A 25,092-nucleotide genomic window follows, 5' to 3' on the forward strand; every position below is an offset into this window, starting at 1 on the left:
GACTTTTGGAACTCCCTTCAGCTGGGGAGGGGGCTGCTAAAAATGTCTAACTCCTTTCCACGCACCTTTGGGCTCAAAGATTTGTTATTCTTTTGATCCTGGACGTAGCATTTAGACATGTCTTCTTTCCCCGCTCTGTATTCATCGCCTGTTGGCCACAAACAAACGCTCAATCCTCGTGAGAAGTCCTGGGAAGAGACAATCGAAGGCAGCTGACATCTCACCTGGAACAGCCGGGGGAAATGGTGACCTTTTCCTTTGACAAAGCAGTCAGGCGTTTGAATCTGAAAAGCAGCCAGGTTCTCTGGTCCTAAACAGAAGGGGGTTTGCTTGGCACAGTGTGTGGGGACCAAGCCTGTGGCGCATGACTAGAAGGATTACTGTCTACGATTAGGATTGCTTTTGGCTTTATCGCTTAATTCACTAATGCGCTTTCCATAAGAGGTTTTCCAAGATCTTTCTAGTCAGGCAGGGGCTTGAGGTGAGCAGGTCCCCCCCTACATCTACTTCTTACAGCACCTTTCTGTCAATATATTATATGCAATTCTCAACCATGGTTTGTTATTGCAAGAACAAGCCTAGTCTCTCTTCTGGGCTTGTGCAGCCCCCCTCACTGCTCCTGCTGCCTTTTTAGAGGACACACTGGTTAGCATGTTATTCAGACCCTAAACTGTGGTTAATCATAACTGTGCTTGCTGAAACTAAGCCAGCTTTATAAACTGTGGTTTGAAGTTGCCCTGTTTCCACTTAGCAAAATTAAGATTAACCACAGTTTGTCTGAGTGAGGATAATAAGGCAAGCTTCAGTTAACTCAAAATGGATGTAAAGGCTTATAAACTACACCTACTGGCTGCTTCAGAGGGGAATGAGGCAACTTGCGAATCTGGAGGGGTAGGAGTGGGTAGCTAGACTCTTTTTGGTAATGTAAACGATGGTTTAGTGTTGCATCCAGCCAAGCCCTATATTTAACTGCTTTGTCATTTTTGATGTTGCTACCTGCCCAGAGAGCATTTAAAAATCGGCAAATTCGAACATCTAGATCATTACAGAACTTGTTTGTTTGAGAACTGTATGTCTATGCTGCTTGAAAGAACAGCATGGGGAGTTCTTTGATTTTTTTTATACTCCTAGTTCCTTGGGAGAACATGACACCTACAGCCTTGCCTCCTGGCCTGAAGATAATTGAGGAGCTGGTTTTGCCTGAGGAAGAAAAAGAACTTTTAGAAAGCATTGATTGGGCAGAGGATGAAGTCACCTCAACTGGTAAGTAATGCTTCCGAAGAATGGCTGTTATTTTGGATGACTCTGCCAAAATAACAGATGACTTTGCTCACTCTTTGAGGGGATTTTTGTTGTTGTTGTTATGGTAAATTGGGTTCACCTCCCCAATTTTGGGAATGAGGCCAGGGATTTGGAGCAAGAGAAATAACTTCCCACAGAGCTATTCCCAGGTACTCCACTTACGCCAGAAACACTGGTGCAAATGGGGCCTGTTGTGGCAGGACTTTCCTGGCCTGAGGGAATGCTGTTTCCCACATGAGATTCAGCCTCGGAAGTCCTAGTGGAGCTGGTGATGAGCCAACATTTGAGGTTCTGCTGAAATGGCAGTTCCAGCCTGAGTGCTGCATAGAGCTATCTTTCAGCATTTGGAGTGAAAGCACTCTGCAGAAGCTGAAAATAAGAAAGCTTTGTTTCCTTTTGCTGGTTCCCTCACTGCGCAAAGCAAAGTTACAGGGAACTAGGCAGAGGGCCTTCTCGGTAGTGGCACCCTCCTTGTGGAACGCCCTCCCTTCAGATGTCAAGGAGATAAAGAACTACACAACTTTTGGAAGACATCTGAAGGCAGCTCTGTATCAGGAAGTTTTTAATGTTTGATGTTTATTATGTTTTTATATATGCTGTAAGCCGCCCAGGTGGGTGGGGTATAAATAAAATAATAATAATCAATTAATGGAAATACTGATAGGAAAGATTCTAATTCTGTCCAACCAAGGTAAAGGTGTTTTGAGCCATGCTTGTTCTTAATCCATGGAATTTTGATAGGTGTAGGTTTCCATCTTGCTAACTTTTTAGTCGACAGGTTGGGAATCCTCATCATTCCTAGCCAGGATGGCCAGTTATCAGATATAATGGGGATATAGTCGAACAGCATCAAAGTGTCAAATGCTTCCTTTTCCTGCTGTCATGGTTTTGGACTGAACACTGCTGAAATTTGGGCTGGACAATGCCTAAATACTTGCAAGTGCTGTGAGACAGGAACTGTGAAAATAAAGATGATTAATTGTTTTAAGGATTTGCATCATACCATTCCAAGAAAATTCTGCTTGAGGTGTTTTACAGCAAAAGATAAACATGCATATTAATCTTATCTGCGTAAGTTTCTTAGTTATGGGTGGGGAACTTGAGTTTCCGTGGTGCAAAATCTGGAATCGTTTTGGCAAAGCGATTTCAACCTCAGTGGTTTTGATCAGTTTAGTTGCTTGCTCATGGTACTGGTTTATAACAGGCACCCTTGCTATCATCCACATAGACAACAGTGACTTAAGAGCTGGTTTGGAGGTTTAACTGCACTACAATAGACAGCAGATGTGAAGTTCACTGGTGCCACCAGCAACCTTTTTGATAAAGCAATGTGCAGATCCCTGGCACACACCTGAGGACCAGACACACAGGTGTGAGGATTCATGAATTTGACCAAGTGACTCACTCTGTGCAGTGGAAGCGAATCTTTCATCTGTTGTTTGTGTATTCATTGCAGCAATTGCAGCATCCAAGTTGTCTCGAAGGCTGCTATTTATTTCCAGTGCCTGTTTATGTTATTTAACCATAGTAAGAACAAAAACCATAGTAAGAACAAAAAAGTCTTCTGTGGGAAGGAGTATATCTATCTATCTATCATCTATCTATCTATCTATCTATCTATCTATCTATCTATCTATCTATCATCTATCTATATCTATCTATCTATCTATCTATCTATCTATCTATCTATCTATATCTATCTATCATCTATCTATCATCATCTATCTATCTATCTATCTATCTATCTATCATCTATCTATCTATCTATCTATCTATCTATCTATCTATCTATCTATCTATCATCTATCTATATCTATCTATCTATCTATCTATCTATCTATCTATCTATCTATCATCTATCTATCATCTATCTATAAAATGTCTTGTTTGGATTGTTGTAAAATGTGTGATTCCTGTGTATAGTTTGTTGCTTCTTCCGCTTATAAACTGCCTAGAAAGGCTGTGTGCAAATTAAAAGTGAAATGAAAATGACTCTAGTTGAAAAACAGAATTACTCAATAAAGTACAGTAGCACCTCGGCTTATATAGCCCTCTGGTTATGTAAACTTCACGTTATGAAAGCAGCAAACCCGGAAGTATCGGACCTGGTTTCTCCGCATGTGCAGAAGTGGTCTACCGCCGCGCGCGCGCATGCTCAGAACAGTGATCCTCGGGTTGCGGAAAACTTGGGATCTGTCTGGACCTCCGGAACGGATCCTGTTCGCAACCGGAGGTACTACTGTACTTCACAAGCATTATCTAGTAATTTGTACAAGAACCCTATAAAGTAGGCCATTATTATTATCCCCTGATCTTGAAGGTGTGAGGGACTGAGGCTGAGAGAAAATGTGGATCATCAGAGACCACAGAGTGAGTTGAGGGCGTAGGGAACTTTCAAACTCATAACTTCCTGAATTTTGGCTTGGTCCTTAAGCCACTATGCAACAGCACCTCAAAATATATATTGTGGTTATTTAATTTTTTCTCCCCTTCCAAACATGGTTCTGTTTTTCTTCCTTTCCATTTTCACAGCTCAGAAGTCTCTGAAACACAGGAGGGTAAAACATTTTGGATACGAGTTTCGATATGACAACAACAATGTTGATAGAGACAGACCATTACCTGGTGGTGAGCATCCCGATGGAATGCCTGTTATGTGTGTCTTCTGTTGAATAATCAATATAGCTTTCTTCACTGATTAGTGGTGGTTGCAATTCTGTATATGCTTACTGGGGAGTAACTGTTGTTGAAATCTGTGAAACTTTGTTCCAAGTATACAAGAAAAATGGGCTTGCAGTGCAAGGCTTCCATTCACCTAGGTTGTAATCTTAAACATGGGGTTGACTCCCAGGTAAGTGGGTCTTAAAGGACTTTGGCCTAGATATGTGTTTGAATCAATTTCCTTTTAACGTGTTTAGGGAAGAGTCCAGAAAATGCTTGACAATGAGTGGCTTTGAAAATCTGACATGCATATGAGATGCACAAAACCATTACAGCTGGTACATTACAGCCTGGGAACAGCTTCAACTGGCTGCCTAACCTGATGAGGGTAGCCGATGTGTCTCAAATCCTCAGTGAGTTAGGGACTTCCCCTGCATGCGAAGACAGGATTGAGCAGATGAGACCAATGGTGGTCCAGGGGTCAAGAAAGCAGTTTCTGTATGAGCTGTAGAGGGAAGTGAGGGGCTGATGGGGCTCATCAACCTGGGAAGGTAGCCCATCTAGGAAGGAGAAAAGTCTGATCCTAAACCTCCACTGCCTTGCGATATATCTTCAGGAGAAGAAAGGGCTAAGGAGTAAAACCAACACTATCCAGAGTGGAGTGAGAGCTGGCCCATCAAAAAGGCCGATCGCCAAAGAATCGATGCTTTTGAATTATAGTGCTCAAGAAGATCAAACCTATCCATTCTGAAGGAAATCAACCCTGAGTGCTCACTGGAAGGGCAGATCCTGAAGCTGAGGCTCCAATACTTTGGCCACCTCATGGGAAGAGAAGACTCCCTGGAAAAGACCCTGATATTGGGAAAGATGGAGGGCACAAGGAGAAGGGGACGACAGAGGACGAGATGGTTGGATAGTGTTCTCGAAGCTACCAGCATGAGTTTGACCAAACTGTGGGAGGCAGTGGAAGACAGGAGTGCCTGGCATGCTCTGGTCCATGGGGTCACGAAGAGTCGGACACGACTAAACAACAACAACAACAACATCCAGAGTGGCGTCCTTAAGGCGGTTGGATGGCACCTTGCATTCCTCCATCTGGCAACTCCTGCAGCCAAGCTGGTGCCTAACGCATTGCTCTGATTTCCTTTGGACCACAACACTGAGGCTGAGAGCGGGGTCTTGTCGTATGGGCAGCCCAGGACCCCCATACGCACTGCCTAGGCTTGCGTCCCAGAGAGGTCACTTCGGTGCTGCTAATGCAGTAGTGTAACTTCACCCTCAGAGGAGCACTCCATTCCCTCTTGAGGCAGACAGATGCGAACAATTGCGGGAGGATGGAGTTGTAAGCGACTCCCAAGCACTTTCCCCTCACATTCTATTAGGAGACGGAAATTTTGCTCACAGCAAGAAGTAGCCGTGCGAAGCCTTATCGTTTGCACATTAAGACAGTATACATTACAGTTCACTTCATCCCTTTCCCTGCACATCAGAATTAGCTCCCTCCAAGCGAGAGGCACAGTAGGATAATTTCAAATTCATTAATTTGGCAAATAAATTCAAAGTTGCCTTCTCCAACGGGCACGCCAGTAAGCAAACTCGTGCTGTGATCCAGGGAACACCGCCCCCCTCCCATCCCAACTCACGCTTATAAAGATGCCGAGACCATTTAGTTGCAATTAGCCTGTTTCTAATTGCTTTATGCTGCCAGCGCATTTAAGAAACATGAAAACAGTCCCCGTGAAAATCCCAAGCTGCTTTCTTCTACAATAGCATCGAGTGTAATGTTTTCAGCTATGGAGCAGAAATGTGCATGGTGAATAGCCATGGCCACATTTGTTTCATTATTACATTTATATCCTACTTTTCCTCCATGGTACTCAAAGCCACAGACTTGTCATTCTCCCTCCTCCTCTTAACATCAAAACAGCCCTGTGAGGTAGAATTAGGCTGACAAATCATGAATGGCTTAAGGTCACTCAGCGAACTTCATAGTTGTGGAGATTTAAACCTCTGTAGTCCTTGTCCAACGTTCTAGCTACAACACCATATTGGCAAAAAACAAAAACAAAACCCCGTATAAATGTAACTGGCATGTTTTCCTTTTTGTGGTGTATTCTGTATGAAGAATTTAAGGGTTGAAACTTCGCAGCTTTCCTAATTGTATGCTTTATTTGTTTTCTGATGTGGGAATGTTTTGCTGTGGATGAGGGAAGAGAGAGAAAACCTTCTGCTTTTATATTTTCTCACCACCTCAGGTCTCCCAGATATCTGTAACAAGCTTCTTACGAAATGGTTGAAGATGGGGCACATTAAGGAGAAACCTGATCAACTGACTATAAATCAGTATGAACCTGGACAGGGTATGTACACGTGTTGCACAAACATCTTTAACCTGACACAAACACCCCTTAATCAAAATGCCTTGGTAAATGCAGAACTATTATTGGACGTATGGGAGGTGTCAGTTCCTTGGGTATATGGGGCAAGCCCTCCAAGGTCTCCAGTTGATACCCAGTTGAAACTGAAGACAGCAGTCTTACATCTTGTCAGGAACATTGAAGGCTGTCTTAATATTATCAAGTCCGTTGGTTCATTTGGCTGGGCATCATTGACATTAATTGGTATCAGCCTTTCAGGGTTTTAGGTAGGAGTCTTTTCCCCCCAGCCCTTCTTAAAGATGGGGGAAGAAATTGATCTTTGTGTGTGTTTTGTTCAGGCAAACCTATCTAGACATGCTACTGTTGGTGCAAATAAAAATATATACAGTGGTACCTCAGGTTACAGATGCTTCGGGTTACAGACTCCGCTAACCCAGAAATAGTACCTCGGGTTAAGAACTTCGCTTCAGGATGAGAACAGAAATTGTACTCTGGCGGTGTGGCGGCAGCGGGAGGCCCCATTGGCTAAAGTGGTGCTTCAGGTTAAGAACAGTTTCAGGTTAAGAACAGACTTCCAGAATGAATTAAGTTCTTAACCTGAGGTACCACTGTAAAGGCAAATTCCTGGATGTTAACATCCAAGTTTAGAGCAAGTGCTCTTTGTTGAGAGAACCCTGGCAGAGATTTAAAGTCACAATCTATGCAGCAAAGTAAAGCGTGGAAATGTAGGCTGTTTGACCTTTAAAATATGCTCTTCCAACTGAGTGCTAAATTTCCCCTGTTCCTCCAGCACAGGAAAAGACCACACATTTGGTTAGTTAAAAATTGGTGTACTTACAAACTCTGCCAAGGTCAGGTTTATGTGCTTTCCTGTACATCTGCCAGAAAAGTTGCTCAGGTAGTAAAATTTAACTGAGTTACAAAGTGGTAAAAGTTCCTAGATTATTGGTATAGGAACTTAAAAATGGCTGGTGAGAGCCATGCGGTTGAGCTGGAGCAACCAGTTTAAAACTCTTCACACACTGAACTTCTCAGGTAGACTGGGTACAACAATGGACTTGATTGCCTATTTCCTTCCAAGGTGAGAGGAAGTGACATAGCTAAGCCTAGCAGGACAGCTTACTCTCTGGCGTTAACCCCTTCATGCATTAATTGAACTTGAGCATGTTGGTTATTTAAATCTGGTTATCTTAGTTACATGTGAGTGATCTCTTTTTTAGCTACTGTAGATTGTAATAATCTTTCAAATCCCCCCTTTTTATCAATAGTTTTAATGTATTATTATATATTTTTGTAAACCGCTTAGACTCCGCAGTGTTTCCCAACCTTGTGCCTCCAGCTGTTTTTGGACTACAATTCCCATCATCCCTTGCCACTGGTCTTGCTAGTCAGGGATGATGGGAGCTGTAGTTCAAAAACAGCTGGAGGCACAAGGTTGGGAAACACTGGCTTAGAGGTTCTCTTATAATCAAGCGGTATATGAATTTTGAGAGGTATATGTAAAGGATTGAACCTGGGACCTTTTGAATGCAGAATGTGTACTTTACTGCTGTGCAAAACCCCTCTCTCCTAAAACACCTAGTGATGCAAAACATATGACATGATAGCAGCATGCAGTGACTTGCCCTACTCCCTACAAACTTAAGCTTATAGTGGAGGAATGCATAGCTACAAGGCATCATATACAGTGGTACTTGGGTTAAGTACTTAATTCGTTCCGGAGGTCCGTTCTTAACCTGAAACTGTTCTTAACCTGAAGCACCACTTTAGCTAATGGGGCCTCCCACTGCCGCCGCGCCGCCAGAACACAATTTCTGTTCTCATCCTGAAGCAAAGGTAATATTTGGGTTAGCGGGGTCTGTAACTTGAAGCGTATGTAACCTAAAGCGTATTTAACCCGAGGTACCACTGTACTACATTTTGCATCCCTTAGATGGGGAAATAGTAAGAGGAGTGACAGTGGTGCTGTGTTTAATGCCAAATCTGCATTTGCCATAAATTCTAGTCCTAGCCTAAGGCATCCATAGCACTTGTAACAAGATTTCTTTTTCCTTTGGCTTTTGTTGTTGTTAAATTTGATTTATTACCTGTCATAAACTGGGCTGGACGGCTAGGAGTTATAGTCCAAAACTTCTGAAGGACACTAGGTGGATTGAGACTTCTGTAGAGAATGAAGGAAGTTTCTTGGCCTACCAGTGTGGTGTAGTGGTTAAGAGCGGTAGTCTCGTAATCTGGGCAACCGGGTTCGCGTCTCCGCTCCTCCATATGCAGCTGCTGGGTGAACTTGGGCTAGTCACACTTCTTGAAGTCTCTCAGCCCCACTCACCTCACAGAGTGTTTGTGTGGGGGAGGAAAGGAAAGGAGAATGTTAGTCGCTTTGAGACTCCTTAAAGGGAGTGAAAGGCGGGATATCAAATCCAAACTCTTCTTCTTCTACAAGAGTAAGACTGATGGTGAGGAAAAGTTGAAAAATGGATTCTCACATGTACTGAACCACGGCTTTGTTTTATGTTGCAGGAATCCCTCCTCACATAGATACGCATTCTGCTTTTGAGGATGAAATCATAGCTCTAAGTTTAGGAGCTGAGGTAATTTGTATATCTTTTTCTGGGTTTTTTGAGTAGAGGCAAGTTGGGTTCCTCCCAGCCATTAGGGAGAATGAGGGGACTGCCTCAGGCAGCAGATGCTGAAGGATGGGGAGATAAAAAAAGTGTGTGTTTACTGTAGTTTTGCACCACATCTGAACTGAGCCCAGTATGCAGTCTCCTTTGACAATACTGCCAAGCTTCCTTGTAGTGCACTCATGCCTTAACTTGCTTGGGGTGAAGAACTAAGCTCTGTGCCCTATCCAAGTTTTCAGTGTTGCTTTCTGGACAACAAAAGTATTTCTATGTTCTGAGCACTTGTAATTTCATGTTATGGGGGGAAAAACCCTCCTGGTCTTAAAAATACGTTGCCTAGAGGACTGAGACAGACTTGGCCATCTCTTTTCTTCACCCTGAAGCTATTTAGCTACACCTGTTGAATTTTTAAAAAATATGAGGTGAGGATTTCTTAGAAGTAGCTGTGCCGCCGGTGGAATTCTTGCAGGGAGCTTTGCCTGAAAATCCTTTGTGAATAAAAAATAATAATATTTAATTCCTCTGTTTCATAGGTTATTTTTGAGATGTACTGGCCTTGAAGTACTTTTGTCTGTCTTGGTCCATCCTGATCCAGGAACTAATGGATGCTTCTTATCTTCCATTGTCAGCTATGAAAGCTGACATTGGTGTACAGAAGCCTTTTCTTAAGAAGAGACAACAAAAGCAGAGGCGGGGGGGGGGGGGTTGAGCAGGAAGGACATCTGTGCGTTTCCGAGATTGTGTTGTTCATATGCTGCAGCTAAGCTCTTTAAAGCAGAGTGCTCTAAATGAAGTGGGTCTGTCGGCTGATTGCATTTTGCTGAAACCTTTAATGGGGGTTCAAAACATGGGAAGCAGCGACTCTTCGTTCATCTAGCCCATTTATTATCTACACTGATCCTGTCTGCACTTTACAATACATTTAAAGTAGTATCATCCCATTTTAAACAGTCACGGATTCTATCAAAAGAATCCTGGGATGTGTAGTTTGTTAAGGGTGCTGAGAATTGTTGGGAGGCTCCTAATAATAATAAGAATAATAATTTATTTGTACCCCGTCCATCTGGCTGAGTTTCCCCAGTTGGGCGACTTCCAACAAAGATTAAAAATACATTAAAATGTCACACATTAAAAACTTCCCTAAACAGGGCTGCCTTCAGATGTCTTCTAAATGTCAGGTAGTTGTTTATCTCTTTGACATCTGATGGGAGGGTGTTCCACAGGGCAGGTGCCACTACCGAGAAGGCCCTCTGCCTGGTTCCCTGTAGCTTTGCTTCTCGCAATGAGGGAACCTAGAGCCTTCACTAAGCTAGAATTTCCAGAATTCTCTGGGAAGAGGGATTGATTGTTAAAACTCACTCAGCATTGTAGCTCCTCACAACTTTCAAGACCCTCAATAAGCTGAAGTTCCCAGGGTTCTTTGGGGGTGGTAGCCATGACTCCTTAAAGGGTTATGATACAGCTTTAGAGGTATATTGCAGATGAGGCCTAGGTTCTCAGGCAGAGACCTTTGCCATCACCTGACCCTTTCTTAACTGAAGATTAAGCCTGATGCACATGCATAGTTTGAGACTGCTTGGAAAGCGTCCGAGAGAGGATGAGCATTAGAGAGGGTGTAAGGCAGAGGCCTTCAGTCCTGGCAACTGCTCTATAGGGGCAAGGCCTGCTGGGAAGTGTTGTCAAGTTGCATGCTGTTTCCTTGAATACAGAGTCAGCTTCACTGACAACAGAGCCCTGTGTTTTTCATGTTGACCCATGTCTGACTCCAAGCCCTGACAGGAGTGTTTCCTGCCTGAAACCCCAGATAGTGCCTTCTAGTCAGTGTAGACAATGCCAGTGGTCAGACTTTCTATGTTCCTATAACCGCTTGCAGACTTATTTAACAGCAGCTTTGATCACTTAAGAAAGGCAAAAGTTGGGAATTGGGCTTCGTAAACAGAGCTTGATGGGGGCAGTCTGCTTCTTCTGCCCATAGCAAGAATTTAGGGAAGTGGCAGAGACACATGCCAGCTGCTAAACTGAGGATGGCAGGACGGGTTTTTGTTTCACTGCTGAGATGCCCTTGTAAGTTCCACCCAAACACAGCCATGTGTCCGGCAGTAAAGTTTAACCGAATTCATGGTGGTTGTTGTTTTTTTTTTAAAGAGAGAGCCAGCATCCACATTCTTTGCCTTGAAAAGTAACTGTGAGAGATGAATCTCGTCAACAAAGTGCCCTAAAGCTCCTGCTCCGTCCAGGTCTTTGATGCCATTTTGTAACAGAATATTAATTCCCTGCTTTGGTGAAGGCAGCTGCAACAGCCCAGTCATTGCCTGATGGATCAGTTCCTGCTGTGGCAGCCTTTGCCTTTGGCAACATCCTTGTTCCTGGCGATTCTGTAATATGTTTTGTACATTGGTGCATTCGTTGTAAAACATCCGGCATAGAATGCTGTGTGGTTGTAAAGGTCTTTGTAGATTAGAAAGCTGTGTAACTGGTGATTAGTAGCAGCCGGAGTAGCAAATGAAGTAGTGAGCTGGTGAGGGTTGTGTGTGTTTACATCTTGGTCTCCTAGGTGCCAGAGGTGGAGTGGGTGCTGGCTTGGCATCAGATTTGCTCCAGCCGCCTTCCCTGAAGAAGGAGGTCCCTGTGCGATGGGGCAGGGGCCAGAGGAGAATCTGAGGCGGAGGGGCATTATTGGAAGGGAGGTAATGGGAGGCAGTCCTGAGAGTTTGCCTGAGCCTTTTTTGGAGGGTAAAATCCCACCCGCCTAAACTGCTGTGGTCCTCCCTGGGATCAGACATTTCTAAAGGTTTGTAATCTGTAACGTCTACCAAGCTGGTTCCTCCAGGTCTAACTCCCCGAGCTCCTCCTCCTCCAAGTCTGACCACTCACATGACATTTCAGTGGGAACTCATGACAATTGCCTTCATTTGGGGTTCCCTTACTTGTTTCCATAATAGGATTCATCGTATTCATGAAATTTGTCCTGTGTATATCAAAATTACATCAAGTTTGCTGATACCACTCTCTTGTACATGGGTGGTTCCAGGGAGTGGGTGGCGCTGTGGTCTAAACTACTGAGCCTTTTGGACTTGCTGATCAGAAGGTCGGCAGTTCGAATCTGTGCGATGGGGTGAGCTCCCGTTGCTCGGTCCCAGCTCCTGCCAACCTAGCAGTTTGAAAGCGTACCAGTGCAAGTAGATCAATAGCTACTGCCGCGGCAGAAAGGTAAACAGCGTTTCCATGCGCTCTGGTTTCTGTCACGGTCTCCCATTGCGCCAGAAGTGGTTTCGTCATGACCCGGAAAGCTGTCTGCGGACAAAAGCCAGCTCCCTTGGCCTGAAAGCAAGATGAGTGTTGCACCCCATAGTCACCTTTGACTGGACTTAACCATCCAGGGGTCCTTTACCTTTTTTATTTTTATTTTTACATGGGTGGTTCTGTTTTGGCTGCATAAACAACAACCCTAAATAGTTGAAGAAGAGGAAATGAGATAATAGTAATTATTATTAATTGGAACGTCACTGAACAATTGGATACATCCTTTGATTCATATTGTGATGTGCACATCCCTACCTGAAATTTTGTGTGACTGTAAGTCAACTGTAAGCAGATACTCTGTAGGAAACCATCTTAGCCCATCCTTTAAAATGTGTTTGCTCTGCTTGCAAAAAAATAATCCCAGACCTTCTTCATTTTGCAAGTAATTTATTACCCTTTTTTAAAACCTTCTGTTGCATCTTGCATTGAATTTGCATTCATAATTAAGAAAATCACATAATAAAAACTGAGGAATGGATCATACTTCCCAAAAAGTAAAAAAAACACACCATGTACATAATGTCTAAAATTTCACTTGATTTTTCTGCAGTTCAGGTTTTTAACCAGACCTCCAACCATGAAGGCAAATGAGCACATTGAAAGTTTATTGCGGTTTATCGCATTACTGTGAAGTGGAGAAGTGCAATTATTCTCCTGTCGCAGACAGAAAACACTGTGGGTAAACACTTTTCGAGAACTCTGTAGAAAGGTAGGGTATTATAGCTAGGGTTGTGTAGGTGGTGATTATGATACAACCAGAAAACATAATAAAAAGGGAGAATGCAGCATTAAGAAAAATCTGCTTTAAACCAGTAGTTTTTAAGCTTCCTTTCTCAAGGAATGCCTTTGCACATTGATTTATCTGCTGAGGAATCTGTCTACCTGTGGGTGTTTGTGTAGGAACCTCCCTCTGGCTTGTTCTAGGGGTGTAGAGTTCAGGGGGCTACTTACACATCACACACACACACACACACACACACACACACACACACACACAATGCACTGGCAAAAATAGGTCAAAAGATATGGCAAAGATTAGCATATAATTTGCACATGCAACTTTATGTGTATAGCAAAGAAATTTTAAATGGAAATTCAGTACATCTCATCATAGTGGGAAAGACTGTGACCAGGTAACCTGTGGTCCTGATGCTTGATGGGAAATTCCAAGACCTCTGTTTTCCTTTGTTATGGTTCTTTATCCCTGTACTGGACTTGGACCAGGCAACCCTTCAGATAAGAGAACTGTCCTCTGTAAAGTAGGATACAGTACATGACCACTCTGGGCACAGTCCGTTTAAATAGGGTGCTGCCAGGCCTGTTCAGGTTGATCACTGCTCTGTGATCAACCAGACTATGCTGGCTCTAGGATTTTGGGAACCCTCAGCCAAGATACACTCAGTCTATCCCCTTACCTGAGACAGGAGTGGCATGCAACCTGAAATTTCTCTCAGGTTGCCTTCGTTGTTCTTGGTGCTCCAGGAAAAGGAACAAAGGTGGAATTACAGTGGTACCTCGGGGTACATACGCTTCAGGTTACAGACTCCGCTAACCCAGAAATAGTGCTTCAGGTTAAGAACTTTGCTTCAGGATGAGAACAGAAATCCTGCTCCGGCGGCGTGGTGGCAGCGAGAAGCCCCATTGGCTAAAGTGGTACCTCAGGTTAAGAACAGTTTCAGGTTAAGTATGGACCTCCGGAACGAATTCAGTACTTAACCCAAGGTACCACTATATTTGATCAGGGGGGCATTTTTCAGTCTTGGGTAATGACTAAAATAGTGGGATTTCTGGTCACAGAATACAGGTATCTTTAAGTTCCAAATTCAGTTTCCTACCTAGAAATACTCAAATGATTGTAGCTATTCCTACGTGGAGCTAACACAATAAGTTGGTCATGATAAATACAATTGTGATCCTCATTTTCTTTCTGCACATCAGAGACTTGGGATTCCCCTGCTCCCAGGACGCTATAGTAATTTCTTTGCGTAGGATAGCTTAGTTGGTAGAGCATGAGACTCTTAATTTCAGGGTTGTGAGTTTGAGCCCCACATTGGGCATTGCCAGGGGTTAGGCTAGATGGCCCTTGTAGTCCCTTCCAACTCTACATTTCTATGATTCTGCTGTCAAATTGTTCTGTCTTAAAAGTAAAGGTAAAGGGACCCCTGACCATTAGGTCCAGTCGTGGCTGATTCTGGGGTTGCGGTGCTCATCTTGCTGGCCGAGGGAGCCGGCGTACAGCTTCCGGGTCATGTGGCCAGCATTACTAAGCCGCTTCTGGCGAACCAGAGCAGCGCACAGAAATGCCATTTACCTTCCCGCCGCAGCGGTACCTATTTATCTACTTGCACTTTGACGTGCTTTCGAACTGCTAGGTTGGCAGGAGCAGGGACCGAGCAACGGGAGCTCACCCCGTCATGGGGATTCGAACCACCGACCTTCTGATCAGTAAGCCCAAGGCTCTGTGGTTTAACCCACAGTGCCACCCGCGTCCCTTGTTCTGTCTTAAAGGTAAAGGTACCCCTGCCCGTACGGGCCAGTCGTGTCCGATTCTAGGGTTGTGCGCCCATCTCACTTAAGAGGCCGGGGGCCAGCGCTGTCCGAAGACACTTCCGGGTCACGTGGCCAGCGTGACAAGCTGTATCTGGCGAGCCAGCGCAGCACACGGAAATTCCGTTTACTTTCCCGCTAGTAAGCGGTCCCTATTTATCTACTTGCACCCGGGGGTGTTTTCGAACTGCTAGGTTGGCAGGTGCTGGGACCGAGCACCGGGAGCGCACCCCGCTGCAGGGATTCGAACTGCCGACCTGACGATCGGCAAGTCCTAGGCGCTGAGGTTTTACCCACAGCGCCACCCGCATCTTGTTCTGTCTTACTGTCAGTTAAATAAGCAGTAGCCTCCTGATTTATGTGTTCCTGATAAAACAAATGCTTGTGTTGCAGCTCACTAGCAATTGCGTACGTGCTGCTTCCCCCTAAGGAAATAACCCATTTGCTTGGAAAATGCAAAGAGGCAGACCTGCAAAATGGCCTTTTCTTAAGCTGCCTGGTTAGGTGTGACTGTTGTATTCATGGCTTCCGGATGGTGTCTCTAGAGATGCACAAACTGCCTGCATGCCTGCCTTGCTGCGTGAGCATTGCTTCAGCTCAGCTTCTGTCAAGCTCTAAACAGATTTCAGTGACGTGAGCCTACGGAAAGAGTCGGAGTCCCATTTTGTAAACTGCCAAAGCAGATGTGACAGATGAAGCTACGTTTTGTAGAGCTAAGCATCCTTAGGGACGAGGCTCTAATTTTTTGTTTGTAAAAAGGTGTTTTCGAGAGGAATTGAACCCTTATCCCTCCTTGCCTTTCATTCTCCACTCTGTACCATCACAGGTACTCCCGCCCCCAAACCCTTCTTGCAACCAAGCAAAATCCCCTTCCCAGACAGGGTCCCCATAGATAAGAATCTGCCTTGTATGCACAGCCACTAGATCACTTAGGAGCATGGGAAGCTGTCTCACAGCAGGCCAAACTGTTTGTCTGTTTAGCCTAGTTTTGTCTGTTCTTGCAAGAAGTGCCTCTCCAGGGTCCGCGGCAGAGAAAGGTCTTTTTCATCCTCTGTTCCCTGCTTGAGACAAAAGCTTCCAACTTTGTGATTTTGTACAAAAGCTTCCAACTTTGTGATTTTGTAATTCTGTACCAGTCTATCCCAGGGGGCTTCTCAAGGCTCCTTACAGGGCTTTTCAGAAACTAGTTTCCACTGATGCAAAAGGCTCAGCGAGTGGCGAATGTGGCCTCACAAGGAGAGCACACTTCAGCCCAGCATGTGGGTCCCTGTATTCTCTCTCCCCTTTTTAAAAATAAAAATTAGACAGGCTATTCTGTTAAGACACTTGCCCTAGTTTATTTCTTTTGTCTCTGGCTTCTTTATATTCCCACATTTCTTTCAAAGACTCATCCTGCAAATCTTACATCCTGCTGTTGGTTCTTCTGTATATATATGTATATATAGACCGTATATATTTATATATGTATGTATAGGTATGTATGTATTGCAAGGCTCCATTGTTTTTAAAGCAGTTACTTTTGAAGGGCTCTGCTTTGATGGATACCTGCATGTTCAATGAGACACAGATACTTGTTCTTTGTAGGAAGCATACAAAGAACCAACTCATTGGGTCTGAGGTCTCTTTGTCCTCCCATAAAATAATTGAGGGGGCACCCCTGTCCCCCGTTAATGGACATTGTCATTCAAATGATGTGAGGGTGCCGCATCATGTGACCGATTATGCAGGGTGGGGCTTATCTGTCGTCCCCCCCAAATATTTTATTCAAGTTGGCACTCTAGTAGAAGGATTCTCATTGGGTGTTTTGTACTATTATTTTAAAAAATCCTGAAAATTGCAGAGTGAGTTAAGCTCTTTTTTTTTTAATGCAAAGTTGCAGAATTACATTTCTGTTGACTTTGCCACACCATTTTTCATTTTTTGCCGCAGGGTAATCACAGCTACAGCAAAATCCAGAAAATGCTACTTCTGCTTAAATTGTGTCTCCATGGGGGAATCACTGTCCATCTTTCAAACGCCTTCAATTGTCCATTTACTGCAAGACGAGAATGATTGGGAGCAGTATGCTTCTGAATTCCAGCTGCTGGAAACCTCAGGAGGAGAGAGTGTTGCTGCAAATTTAGAGTCTTGCTTGCGTGATCCTCCCCATAGGCATCTAGTTGGTTACTGTGATAACAGGATGCCAGACTAGATGGGCCACTGGGCTGATCTAGCAGGGCCCTTATGTTCTTACTGTCTGTTATCAGGCTCAGCCCTTCTGTACTTTCGCTAATCAATACAAGTACTTGTCAGATTATAGTGAAATCCTATACACTTTTGCCAGAAGTCAACCCCATTGAAGTCAGTGAATCAGATGGATGTCTCCTTCCCAAGGTATATAACCAGAGCAACTATTTCCAGATTAATTGGCCAGCGTTAACTCGACTTCCTGTCTTGTTTTTGTTGTGTATCTCCTTTTTTTAATCTCATCATTACTACAAGAGAGTGGGTCGTGCTGTAACACAGCAGTGATTAATCTGTTGCCCTCCTGATGTTGTGGGACTCCCAACTCCCAACATCCCAAACCGCCCCAGCCAATAATCAGGGATATTGGGAGTTGTGGTCCACCAACACCTGATGTCATGGACTGGCCGGATGCAGAGGAGTGGTGGGAGGTATCAAACTGGGGATGGAATGACAATGAATGGTCTGATGAAGAAGAGGGAGCAGACTGGGAAGAACGAAGTGTTGGAAGCTGAAGAGGTGACAGGGTTTAGTGAGCAGGGAGAGTCTATGGCAGGGAGAAGCCCAGAAGCAGAGGCAGAAGAGGAGAGGAAACAGGAGACAGAGATGAGTCAGGCTGCTGAAGAATCCAGGGAGTCTCCCCCTCCTCCTGTGACCAGCCTCTATCTCCCCTGGTATCCCAGAACATGCAGAAAAATTACGAGGGTGGACCAGGGCAAAGACAAAGAGGCGAGAGGAAGGAGCCGCAGATTGCATGGGAAGGAACTGGGAGAGGAGCCTTAGGCAGCAGTGGGGAGGCAGGGTCCCTCAGTCCTTGCAACTGCCTCATTGGGGCAAGACCTACTGAGAAACGTTGTTGTGATCACTAGGCCTGTGCTGTTTTGTTTCTTTGAATAAAGAGCTAAGTTCACTGACACCAGGTGTTTTACCACAGACCTATGCCTGACACCTGGAGGGCCAAAGGTTAGCCGCCGCTGTTCTGACAGACTTTTTGTAATATTAGGCGGTGAGATAACAATCTTCTTATTAAATACCATCCACTATGTGTAATGTACAAATGCTGCAAGGATCCTCGAGCAAGCTCCATCTTCCGGAGAAGGCTGGGGGTGAGAAGGAAGGGGGAATCCCACAGATAATGAGGAGAGTGCTCTTGTGCTCAGGTCCTGCTTTCAAGGTTCCCACAGGAACCTGGTTGGCCATTGTGAGACTAGGATGCTGGATGGAATGGGCCATTGGCCTTATCCAGCAGGCTCTTTTTAAGTTCTTATTTATGTTGAGATATTTCTCCTCACACACATTAATACTTTGCCTCCCCTTCCCCCTGTTTTGCCATTGCCTCTGTTGGTGCAGGTTTACAAGAAGACTCCAGGCTCTTTTTGACCAAGGCCTCTACTGAGGTAGGAGAATGCAGGTCTGAGTTGCTAGGCAACCACTGTTGTTCCTAGAGAATAGGAGGGTGGCAGAAGTTGCCTAGCAACTGCCATGCAGTTTTTCTCCCTTTCATCCTAGGCTTGTGTCTGACCATACTATCTTGGTGCTCCATTTTGTGCCTTCAGGGCTGGGACTGAGGGGCAGTTTCCTAGGTTACCTAGCCTCTAATTGATACTTGAACAGTTGGGCTGTTGGCATGCTTCTGCCCGTCCCCTCCCCCCCCCCATTTGCCTCTCCTTTATTGTATTATATTTGACATTTTAAACCTGTGTTATCCTCATCCCTATTCTTATTGTTCCCTTTTTGGTACATTCTTAATATGAATTATAAATGGTTTCAGTATCTGTTTTCCTTAATTACGCAGGCCAGCGTTTATATATCTTTCTCCCTCCTTTAAACCCTCAAGGAGTTGCAAGTACACTAGGACTTAACCCCCCAACCCACTCAATAATAGTTTTAATTTCTGCAAGAGCTCTACCAGTGGTGGCTACTTAGAACAACAAACAAACAAACAAACTTTCAGAGCTATTTTTGGAAGATCAGAGCATGAAATGAACCTGGCTGCAACTGATGCCTGTCAGAAATTAGCAGCAGCTGAGCTGAACTGTGGAGCATTAGAAAGTAGCCGTTGCATTTCAGCAGTATTCAGTTCAGGGATTGACTAAAAAGGGCTAATTTCATCGAGCCTGTGACGTCATTCCCCCTTTGTTACAAGAGTCTATTTTAAGGCTGTGGCAAATTTTGTCGGAAAAGTTTTCTGCATGCAGATGGAGGCTGTGGAATGATAAAACCAGAAGGAGGCACAATTGGTCTTTTTGAGCAGCGAAGCAAACTTAAATTGGCAATCACTAGTTTGGCGGTATTGTCCCTCCGGGATGTAAAATGGACTTGGATAATATCTTCAACACAAAAGCCGTAGCCCCGGGGATTTATACTTCCATTACTATGCCAGGATAAAATGTCCTATATACAGCAGTGTCCTTTTGAGCCCTGAGGGGAGATTTTAGAACAAAACGTCAAATATTTGTATAACTAGCAAAGCCACATTTATGAATCTGTATACCAGCGCTATAGTTTGTCAGATGGAAATTCCAGCCAAAATATATTCTCGTTGCTTTTGCTTTTGATGCGGTGTAATATCTGTTTATATCTGCCCGAGAAAGGAAAGGAATGTTGAGCCCACAGGGTGACATGGGCACTATCTTACAATGTCTAGGGCATCTCTCCTGTGGGATGTGCATGTTATTCTTTGGCACAGGCAGTGTTGAGTGCGAATGCTGTTTTGCCAAGCACTAACTACAAGTGTGTACATGTGTACCCACAGAGAGGTGGGGGAGCAAGGTGCACAAGTCAAAGCACTGATTTGAATCTTTAAAAGCCCTTAACGAGCTTGGGTTGGACATACCTCCAGGGAACTTTTAGTAACACTGTGGCTGCTAAAAAGCAACTGGGGACATAATTTGGATCGTACCACCTGTTGCAACAAACATGAAGAGCAGCAATAACACAACTGTGAACTTCCTTTCCTTAAGGTAAAGAGACCCCTGACCATTAGGTCCAGTCGTGGCCGACTCTGGGGTTGCGGGGCTCATCTCGCTTTATTGGCCGAGGGAGCCGGCGTACAATTTCTGGGTCATGTGGCCAGCATGACAGAACCGCTTCTGGCGAACCAGAGCAGCGCATGGAAATGCCGTTTACCTTCCCGCCAGAGCGGTACCTATTTATCTACTTGCACTTTGATGTGCTTTTGAACTGCTAGGTTGGCAGGAGCTGGGACCGAGCAACGGGAGCTCACCCTGCCGACCTTCTGATCAGCAAGCCCTAGGCTCTGTGGTTTAACCCACAGCGCCACCTGCTTCCCACCCGCGTTCCTTTCCTTAGAGGTCTGTTAACAATCAAAGAACGAATTCTTTCTGTAGGATGTTCTTCTTTGTAGTGGCAGCTCCAGGATTTTCGAGTGCGGGGCTTGTTAGGAAGTCATTTTGCAAAGAAACAGAAAAAGGTGTTTGTAGCTTTAAAGAAGTTTTCTTTCATAGTTAGGAGTGACAATCTAGGCTGATTGGTTACAGCTGGGGGTGAAAATAAAAGAGGAAGTTGCAGGTTGTACTTGCCTGCAGGAGGAAAGAGTACTATCACACTGTGGTGGAAAGATGTATGTAAATAGTTTTGTATATAGTCGCTTGTGAACCAGCCAAGAAATAAAGTAACTCTTGACTAAGTATTTTGCACTAGTCTTATAGTCTCTTGTCATCTGCCAACAGGAAGAAACTCTGCTATAAGCTGTTTAAAGCAGTTTTATAGAGGAGCCACCACACCAGCAGCAAGCGCAGTAGAAGTGTGTTGGCGGCAAACTCCAATAGGGCTTGGGCAAGGTGCAGTCTGTCAGGAGTTCAGCCTACACTTGAGTAGGACCCTGGCAGAGACACATGCCCAACTGGCATGTTCTCTTCCTCCTGGTCAATTGTTTGGGAGCTTCAAAAGCTTTCTTCAGCCCGAACATCACAGCGGCCGATGCCAACTGACACTGGCGCACTTAGGGATCCACAGAGTTTGTCCATCATGCGTGACACACCTCAGCAACTCAGCATTTTGGCTAATCTACTTTATTTACATATAAACACACACGGAGCACTGCAACATGGCTCCCTCTCTCTCTAGCATCAGGCACCAAAGAGGGAATGAACAAAGGACAATAGTCCCACTTCACGGAACACAGTAACACAAACATCCTGTCTCCGTCACTTTCCACTCTGTGGAGTCAAAACATATACCGTCATGTGAAAGACAAAAATCCCATGACTGCAATCATGGAGCAGGAAGTCTTTACTATCTCTGCAATCTGTTCACTCGACCAGTCCGCCAGGCAAACGGAGGGTGTTGCTGCATCTCCTTTCTCTTGTCATTGCTTGCATGTTTAAAGAGGCCTGGTGAGCAAGGGCCAGAGAGAGGCCCTTTCTCATGAATGAGCATAGCCATATGCTCAGTAGTGCCTACCATTGATGCCAGCTTTGCTTCAAGGGCCAGAATTGAGCAGGTGTGGCATACCTTATTAACCTGAAGAGTTGTGTGTGTTGTTTTGACTGCTGCTACCTGTCCCCATGACCCGGAAGCTGTACGCCGGCTCCCTCGGCCAATAAAGCGAGATGAGCACCAAAACCCCAGAGTCGGCCACGACTGGACCTAATGGTCAGGGGTCCTTTACCTGTCCCCAACCTGCTGAGGAGGGATACAAAAGGTTTCAACTACCTATTTCGAGTAAATTATATATCTTTTATTTTGCATATAAATAGAGAATGCAGTCTTTGAGAATGCGGTATTTCATGTTTCCACGAATCCCCATTTTTCTTCATTAGGAGTTAAGCACAACTGTAAGAACGTTGCAATCTCAGAGAGCGGTTTCCCCAAATGGGTTTTTACAAATCCATTTCAAAAGCAAGCCATGCTGCGTTGAAATTAAATCCACATGTTTCCTATACGATAACGTTGACCAAAGTGATGGCTTTCATTAAGTATGTGGATCATCTTGCTAAAGAGTAGTTTTTCTTTAAACATATACTCTTCTCTTGTATTTCAGGCCTGGAGAATCCTCCATAATACTTATGAACAGGAATTTCAGGGACCCTTATCAGTCTAGGCCCCCTCCCCAAGCCATGGAAATTCCTGCTTGGAAGCATCTTTTCCCTCATGCTACACCCAAATTCCACCCATAAGGAAAGAAGGAAGGAAAAGAGGGAACATAGCAATTGTGACTTTGTGCAGTTGTTTGGGGGCCCTTCAATAATAGATATAAGAAAGTGTTTGCTCTTAGGTGGAAGGAAGCCCTCACTGGGACTTAACTCCTGAGCGTATGTACTGAGCTGAAAGGGACATAAAAGTAGGGGGGAATTAAGAAATTGGTCCCCAAATGTATGTTGGGATTAAAGTGAATCCCAGGTCTGAAAAGGTTGAAGTCTCTGATTCTGCATTGATTAGCAATAGCTCTCTGGGCTTTGAACCAGAGCTGCAGCCCCTGTGAGCCTCAGAAGGGACATGTACCTGGGATCGTGCTGCGGGTATGGCGAGGAGTGGTACCCAAAGGAGGAGGGAGATTAGGTGTGCATATGGTAGATTTGGAGGAGTAGACAGATGCTTTCCCCAGAGCTATGTGCCAGGCACAGTGCAAAACAGAAAACTTACAATGGACACCAACAGTAAAGTAAAACCCCGTCGCAAGTAAAATATTGTCTCCAGATGGCTGTGTTTTGTTACAAAGAAATCAGTTAAATAAAAGATTTATCTCTCAGTCTTTCTCTCTTTTGGGATGCTGACAACGTCACCAATTATCTTTCCTGGGTATGTGAAGGCAGACGAGCTGCTGAAAAATATAGTAAAATTTGGGGACTTATTTCATGCCAGTGTATGCACCTAAAATGATTAGATGGGCATAACAGCTGTATCTGTCTGGGTCTGTACTATGCCTGTACCCCACAGTTACTGAGCTACCAGTAAATTGAGGGTTCAGAAGGGAGGAGAATGGCTGGTGATAGCCATACGGGTTTAGGAGAAGCGCTGGATTGGGAGTTGGGTTTTGTTATTAAGGAGTAAGTAAATACCCATCTACTTCCCTCCACAGAGGTTGAATATGGAAAGCCAAGAGGCTGGCAGGGGGAATGGAATGGGGCAGCTGGAATCCTGAACAGGGCACACTCCATACTGCAACATTTTGTTGCAGGCCTCACTTGTCAACAAAATCGACAGTTGTGGCCAAGTGGAACATAAGTACACCGGCTGCTGGGACAAAGAGAAGCAGAAGGACATAATTGTCATGCTCCGCTCGTAAGCACACTGTTCTGACATTCAGAAGAGAATAGTGGACTAGACAGACCTTGCTCTGGATCCGGCAAGGCAGCCCTTATGTTCTGATGCATCCAGAGGGTCTGATCACGTCAGAGGTGGTGGCACTTGCCTGCATCAGTGCTAAATTTATGGGTTCTGGGCATATTTCAATTTAGCGAAATCCTCTCAAAGAGGCAAACAATACGGAGACTAAACAGCATTAAATGCTTCTTGTTCGTAGAAGGAATGCGGCTGAGGAAACAGTGGGAGCCTTTTGTAAGAAGCTGAGCGTGGGCGGTTGGTGAAATTTAATAAACCAGGCTATGCTGGGAGCCTGGCTTGAATCCTTGGCTTTGTAATCGCATGAGGTGCCCAAGGCCTGCATTACTTTTCCTGGGGGGGATTAAGTTCTCGCTAGACCAGTCAGCGCGCAAGAGATCAAGAGGCAATGAAAACTGTTAAACTCTTGGCCTCGGGAGCCAAAAGTTCCCGGCAGCAAACTTTCAGTAGCAAATACTTTGTGGCTTAGGGCAGGCAGACTCTAATCCCAAATAAGCAAATCGATAGGAAGGAGAAGTAGGGGTGCCTTGTGGCCTGGCATTATCGGACAAGCGATAAGATGGCAAGTTGTGTATTGAAGACATGTGAGGTGAAGTCATTTGTACGTCATCAGGTGGGATTTGCCTGCATTCCAAATTGGCTGGCCAACAGCTCCTCATCATTGGTCTAGAACAGGCTTCCTCAACCTCGGCCCTCCAAATGTTTTGAGACTACAAATCCCAGCATCCCTGACCACTGGTCCTGCTAGCTAGGGATCATGGGAGTCGTAGGCCAAAAACATCTGGAGGGCCGAGGTTGAGGAAGCCTGATCTAGATCTAGCGACCCTAGATGCAGCTTGGAGACTTCATTGTGCTTTGAAAGGGCTTTGGGAGGCAATATACTTTCAAATTAGCATTATTTATATCAAGTGATAGTTGAGAGCACTTTTTGCCAATGTTGGTTTGTCCAGAGTAGGGGGTGGGCATCTCTTTCATATGCACCCTGGAAGCAAGAGTAGCCGGGCTGTTGCCACCGGGGTACAAATGGTTGTATTGGAAGGATCCAGCCTCACATTCAGTAAGGACTGGGGAGCAATTGTGAAGCAAAGGATTGTTTCCAATGTTGTAGTCCAGGCATATCCAACAGGTAGATCGTGTTTTACCAGTAGATCACAGGGTTGTCCCAGGTAGATCATGGCCTGAAGTTTAGTGATCGCCTTTGGGCAAACCTTCCCCTAAAAAGGAGAGCCAGTGTGGTGTAGTGGTTAAGAGCGGTAGTCAGGTAATCTGGGGAACTGGGTTCGTGTCCCCGCTCCTCCACATGCAGCTGCTGGGTGACTTTGGGCCAGTCACACTTCTCTGAAGTCTCTCAGCCCCACTCACCTCACAGAGTGTTTGTTGTGGGGGAAGAAGAGAAAGGAGAATGTTAGCTGCTTTGAGACTCCTTCGGGTAGTGATAAAGCGGGATATCAAATCCAAACTCTTCTTCTTCTTCTCTTCTAAAAAAAGCTCCAGAATTTTGACCAACCTTCCCCTTAAAAAAGCTCCAGAACTTTGGCCAACCCGCCCCCCAAAAGCTTAACAACTCCTAGCAATGACAATGGGTAGATCACAGCTGGTCTTTTTATACTATGAGTCTCTTGGAGTTGGATGTGCCTGCTTTAGTCCTACTAAGATTTAGATTTTAACAGGCACGGCAAACATAGGTTCATTAATATTTATTTTTTTTGTAAATAGCTTTTTTTATATTTGAAGAAATACGGTATCAAAAC

At 44.8% G+C, this 25,092-nt stretch overlaps 1 protein-coding gene across 3 annotated transcripts in view; it reads left to right on the plus strand.

Moving 5' to 3' along the window:
• Nucleotides 1-25,092, plus strand: part of ALKBH8 (alkB homolog 8, tRNA methyltransferase) — a 67,026-nt gene that overhangs the window by 19,930 nt on the left and 22,004 nt on the right. For all 3 annotated transcript variants that reach the window (XM_081909804.1, XM_081909805.1, XM_081909806.1), the window contains exons 4-7: nucleotides 1,132-1,263; nucleotides 3,835-3,930; nucleotides 6,219-6,323; nucleotides 8,859-8,929. In XM_081909804.1, the coding sequence (XP_081765930.1) occupies nucleotides 1,132-1,263; nucleotides 3,835-3,930; nucleotides 6,219-6,323; nucleotides 8,859-8,929 (404 nt within the window). The remainder of the gene's footprint in view (nucleotides 1-1,131; nucleotides 1,264-3,834; nucleotides 3,931-6,218; nucleotides 6,324-8,858; nucleotides 8,930-25,092) is intronic.

The sequence above is a fragment of the Podarcis melisellensis genome, assembly GCF_964234715.1.
Source record: "Podarcis melisellensis genome assembly, chromosome: 4".
Lineage (NCBI taxonomy): Eukaryota > Metazoa > Chordata > Lepidosauria > Squamata > Lacertidae > Podarcis > Podarcis melisellensis.